Source organism: Osmerus mordax, chromosome 20 (genome assembly GCF_038355195.1).
Source record: "Osmerus mordax isolate fOsmMor3 chromosome 20, fOsmMor3.pri, whole genome shotgun sequence".
NCBI classification, from domain to species: Eukaryota; Metazoa; Chordata; class Actinopteri; order Osmeriformes; family Osmeridae; genus Osmerus; species Osmerus mordax.
In genome coordinates, this window is record NC_090069.1 from 7,778,803 (window position 1) to 7,784,802 (window position 6,000).

A 6,000-nucleotide genomic window follows, 5' to 3' on the forward strand; every position below is an offset into this window, starting at 1 on the left:
ATCATGACAATGCAATCCGCACTGCAGCAGCTAATCTACCACACTCGGACGGATTGGGATTGGGTAATTCCGGTGTGTCGCATGAGTTGAATTTTCCAACTTTTGCTGTGCTTTGCCACAGGAGAGCGACTTTAGCGTTCAACAGTAGCCTACGTTTATGGGATTGCAAGAAAACTATGTTAAATAGTTGTAGTGAGTTAGCTATAAACAATTATTACATGGCTGAATATTCGATTCTGTTGGCCTACAATAAACATTTCACAATTCTAACCAACCTGACATTGGATTTGTTAAACGCATTCTGATTGTTCATATTTGCGCACATGCATGGCTTTCAGGTGGTGAAAAAGATTGCTAATGTTTCCACCTTTAGCTAGCACAATTCAAGGTCACAATTTACAGAGTAGGCTACTGTTTGTCGGTCGATGTCGGATAACTTGAATACAAACCCTTTCCAAACGACAGAAGAGGCCCCCTTTTCTTACCAATTCTTCTTGTCCGGCAAATCCACCCCACTGGCGTTATTTTCAGACATCATTAAAGCTTGCTTACACTTGCCAACAAAAGCAGTTTACTCCAATAAGTGTTTGCTTCCTCTGGAGTTGCGCTAGCTTGTTTGTTGACTTTCATTGGCTGGCACAATGCATGCAGTGTCCATGCTTAAATGTTTTTTTTTGTAAAAGATACAAATTTGAACTAGCCCACTAGGCTGTATCACTTGACTTGACTATTTTATACCAAACAGAAACACTTTACTTAATACATTTATTTATATATCGTGATATCCATGATATGGCAAAATCCATATAGTGGCACAATGCCATACCGGTATTGGCGTTCATACCGGTATACCGGCCACCCCTACAACCTATATCCGATTCTATAGCCTACACTTTTTTAGCCCACCCACCCAATCACCAGCAGCCGTCACTGAATACAACAAATGTTTTTTTGTTGAGATTGCCTCTTAGCGGTCCAGGCCTGAGGTCTCACACGGAAACGCTGCTACACATGCCATACATCCTTGGAAAGCTACGAGTCTTATGATTATATTGATATAAACCATTTCAAGATCGAGTAGCAACAGCACAGCAGGTACAATCAACGTTTTTGTCTGACCACGAAAATGTCAAGAACGTGAAAGAAACATTTTCTACTTACCTAATACGGCTCAGCGCTGTCCAGTTATGCAAAACATCCCAACAAAAATGGTCTGATTACATTCCCAAAGGGCCAAACTATCTAGCCATGTAAAATAGTTAATCCAAAACAATGTATTACATCCAGAAATAGCCATGATCTCTTGTTGCATCATTCTGACTTCGCCAACTGAACAGTGCAGTCACTCACGTTCAATTGGTCATAACGTCAGTTAGCTTCTGAATATCTACGATAGAACGCTCTTAAAATGTCCATTACACTCTGACCTTTTGATTGACACCTCGTTTGACCCAATGGGAACTTCAATGCTCTGTCCAAAGCCTTCTAAAGCCAACCAGGTGGCTCCCAAAATCCGTGCATTCTGCCCCCCCGCTCCCCCCCCCCCCTCTCTTTCTTTGCTAACAACTCAAAGTGGCTTCATCTGGCTCTCGAAATGAGCTTGCTGGCCTTATAGCCAATGCAATTCTGCAGACGCTGATACCCAATATGTTGGCTAACTTTGGAACCTTCAAAATAAAAGTCCAGGCGCAAAATGGCTGACAGAAGCAGAGTTCTTTCTGGTGAATCAGATAACGCGCTCCAATGTGTTCATGCTTCAGTTTTTGTGTTTCAGCTATACCAATGGGGGATTTAGCTATAATATATGATCGTTGTAAATACCACCTTTCATTAGAGATAACAATTATGAAAAATAATACCTTTTTATTTACCCCCCCATCCCCCGGCAAAGAATTATTGAATGACGATTGGAAGTGAATAAGGCTACTTTATGAAATGTTTCGGGTGCCGATTTTTACAATCTAGGTCTACATGAAATTATGGGCCTGTTTAAATTTAGGGGCACTTTGACTCGAGGAGGGCAAACGGGCAGTTGCCCGGGCAACCTTAGCCACCTCCTGTGTACGTCCCTGTTGGTTAAGAATGTCCTTGTGTTCAAGCTTCTATTACTCAAAAACAGTAGGACTTACAGGGGTCCTGACAACAGGGGAAATAACTTCAGAGTGTCACCTGTCAAAAGAGACAAATGGTTCAAGAACAGCTTTCAATTGACTTTGGGTATGCCCTTTTTAGGCATTTTTTTTATTTGACAGGTGGTGCGGATTTGCATTCTATTGAAACGAATGGACTATAAATGTTTAGAAAAACAACTATATCGTATACCGTTCCGTCCGTGCTTCAATATGTATACCGCCCAACCTTACGGCAAGTAAGATACATACTGTAGGACAAGGATGAATCGTTTCCTTGTATTCCTTTACCTCCTCAATTGCTAAACAATATGATGACAGTAGAGTAACATTTAATTCTGACTGACCTTTTATTGACGTAGACTGCCAAACCACAACTTGCAACATGAGCCTAAAACTGTAATCCAAAACAGCGCACGCCATCAACAAGGCCAAGGAGAGGGTGAAGTGAAATCCACAGTGAAATCCAAAAAACTGGAAAAAAACTAAATCACTTTGCTGTTTTTCCCCTTCCTCAAGGCCAGAAAGGCTGTTGGCCGACACAAATTGTTGGTTCAAATAAATACACTTAAACTGTCAGGAATATATCGTGTTTTCTTGTGCTTAGGGCATCAGTTCAAAAAGCTGGTGAAAGGCTTTATACATTTAAACTTCCACTAAACATCCATACAAAAGGTTGATAGCAGAAAAAAAAATAAAAAATAAAATGGTGTTTGCAGTTATGAACATTCTGTATTGTCTTCTGTTGGTAATTATTGTACACTATCCTTTCTATACACAACTTGGAACTGATATGAGGAAGTGATGATTAACAAAAATTGCCTTTTCCCAATAAAAGCAATTTCCAAATGTACCATCTCGTAAAGCTTTCCATATAAAAGACTACTGAACTTTTTGCCTTCTTTTTAGGTAGTTTCTGTTTTCAGTCTGGATCCCACTGAAAAGGACAGCAGGACTATTTTACAGTATGTAGCCTTTATCCTAAAGACCCTCATACCTCACCATGTCCTTTACTGATTACAATGTATGAGATAATCTAAACATGCATAGACACACTCACCCTTTCACAACTTCCCTCCTGCTTTTTCTCAACATCTGCCTGGAGTTGTGGTAAAGCTTACGCAATGGAAACAAGGAAACGAGTGCCCATCCCCACCATGGTAGAGCACTGTGCTCAGAACAGTGGAGATGAATGACGTCATGATTTTAGGGGGTTAATTTAAGCTTCCTTGTCCTCCATTTAGAATCTGTCTCTTTTTCTCTAACAAATAAAGGAGGGATGAAGGAATAATTCCATGGAGCCCACACCAGGCACACATAATCAAATGGGTTTGACTGTTGTGTTCAGTAATGATTGGGGGACGCCAAACAAAGCTGCAAGTGCTGACAGAGTGGCGTACAATTGGTCAACAACCCTTGCACCATCGACAGACACCCCTAAACCCATTTAGAGATATGCAGAAAACTCATTAGGAGGTGAACATTTCAGATTCACGGTTCAGTAATCTAAGGGGTATACACTCATCATCAGTCCTGGTCAAAAGCCAAACTATTTTTTGACTAACGTGGGGCTCTTGTGGCGATGGAGTCATATCGTATATCAAGGCTTGATTGATTAGCTTCTCCCTGAGAGATAGATGTAATGAAAAGCAGCTTCCTCTGAAACTCGAATCTGTGCCACTCCTCTCGGCTCACAACTGATGGCCAACAAAAACAGTCTCTGGTGCACCATCACATTTAGCTTTGCTTGTATTACCCAGGACCACTAAAGCAAAGTGGTTGCTTCTCCTAAAATTACAATCTGATTCATACACGTGACATTCCTCTACACTCTTCAGCCATACTTACAGTAGCTGTTACTCATAGGGATAATGATCTGCAAGGGTTTTCAAAGGCAATATTCTGTTTGACATAAGTGTTCTCAGCCACACAAAACGTTATTAAACAGTTCATCCGGTGGTTATTAATAATCCTAATACTGCAAGGCTGTGGGGCCCCTTGTTTCAAAATTGAGACTGGTGTGGTTTCTGGTGGAGACCATTCAGAAAGGGCATTTTCCAGTAATATTTTGTTGTGGATAAGTGTGACCAATTTTTCCAACCTGGGGTTCAATTGCCCTCCATGGTGAGCAGCACTTCAAAACTTACTCAGTTCAGTAAATATTCCAACATGACAGAAGAAATGTGTTTCAAGGTAACTTTTTTTAAAGGGGGGAGATAAATATGGGGGGAGGGCAAAGAGGAGGGAACTACTATGACAAATGCTTCATTCTGACTTAATTGCTTCCTTAGTCTACAATCATTGAAGTCAAAGGCCATCAGCACAATGGCCGAGCAGAAGTATGAGGGCTGGCTTAAAGAAGGTTTAGCTCTGTTCATGGCAGGCTTTTAGTTGCAGAACTTCCCCATGGGGGAAACATAATCCATCCCTTTAATTGACTGTGAATCAAATTAGGGATTCTGTTAAAAAGGGAGACACAGAGATACTTGGGAAACAGGAGCGCCAAAGACACCAGGCTTGAGAAGAAACTGGTCTTCACAGAACTTAACAGGGAGGTCATTTAGAGTCTAAATGGGGTCAATTCTGGAGGCCTATATTCCCTCTCTGACTTAACATGAACCACTATTCTTAATGGAGAGATAAAGGAGTCCATCCATCAGTTAGTTTGTTGGATTGATAATAAAAAGTTACAGCAGATGATAAGTGTGTAAATGTGTGTACAAGGCTCAGTTTGTCATTGTAAATAAGGATTATGGAACAGAGGGGGTAAAACAAATGAGAAAGCGAGTCGGGGGGTATTTTAACCTTCAGCTGTGGGTGCAGCTCCACTTTGGGCTTCTGCCAGACCTTCTGATTCCATTGGTTGGGAAATGCTAGGGTCAGCTACAGGAAAAAAAAGAGAAGAGAATTAGAACATAAACCTACTCTGCTTTTCACGACAGATGTCAAACAGACCAGATGACAATGCAAAACATGGCTTCTTATGACTTAACCATAATCATACATTATCATTATATTATTAAATGGTGATGTCAACCGCATACAAAACCAGCAGCTTATAAATTTATCATATAAAATTAAAATCTTATCATTGGGAGGTCTGAATTTCTGGACAAATGAGCCACACAGAGACAGGGATGAAGGGGAGATGGGGAGAGGAGTGCAGGGCTCTGCAAACCAAAAAGGCTGTGTCTAAAAACCAAATGTATTACAGCTGTGTTGGGAACAGGGCTTTTGTCTGAAAAGAGGGATATGCAGTTTTATGAGCTATTGCCTGCAGCAAAAGACAAAAGGGTTTGGACAAAACAAATTATATTACATCTCTGGCATGCAACATCGGCAAACAAGTGCTTGTCGTGTGTCTTACAAGAAAGGATGACTCAACAAACCCTGGTTAGAAATTAATCAGTGTTAAAGGCACCAGTGTTGCCTAGTAATTTTGTTATTAGATAAATGGTCTGTAGATGTCTGATAAACACAGAACAAATATTTAGATCATACAAAGCATTTCACTGGCTAATTATTGATAGAACAACAATAAGCAGGGAGGAATTTGTTGCAGCTGTGCAGCGTAATTGACTATAACATAAGGTGTCGGAACAGGTTAACGAACAACCAACAATTGAGAAGTTGCGTGTTATATAAACTGCAAGACAGAGTCTTAGGGAAACCAGAATGGGGCATGGCAGCCAAAGCAGCTTGACCAGTTGAAAGCACTTCCACACTAATTTAAGTAAAATTTCCCAGCAGTCTCTGGTTAGGAATGCGCTGTAGGCCAGTCAATTAGCGATTAGCATTAATGAAGGAGTAACGGCGAGCGCTATTTAAGTCCTGTCCAGTCCAATACACAACTCACATAGGCTGACACACC

At 40.8% G+C, this 6,000-nt stretch overlaps 1 protein-coding gene across 2 annotated transcripts in view; it reads right to left on the reverse strand.

Annotated features, from left to right (window-relative positions):
• The window catches only part of ror2 (receptor tyrosine kinase-like orphan receptor 2), a 33,701-nt gene extending 28,693 nt beyond the window's left edge, over positions 1-5,008 (reverse strand). For both annotated transcript variants that reach the window (XM_067258745.1, XM_067258744.1), the window contains exon 1: positions 4,935-5,008. In XM_067258745.1, the coding sequence (XP_067114846.1) occupies positions 4,935-4,989 (55 nt within the window). In that variant the 5' untranslated portion in view covers positions 4,990-5,008. The remainder of the gene's footprint in view (positions 1-4,934) is intronic.
• Positions 5,009-6,000: the final 992 nt, after the last annotated feature.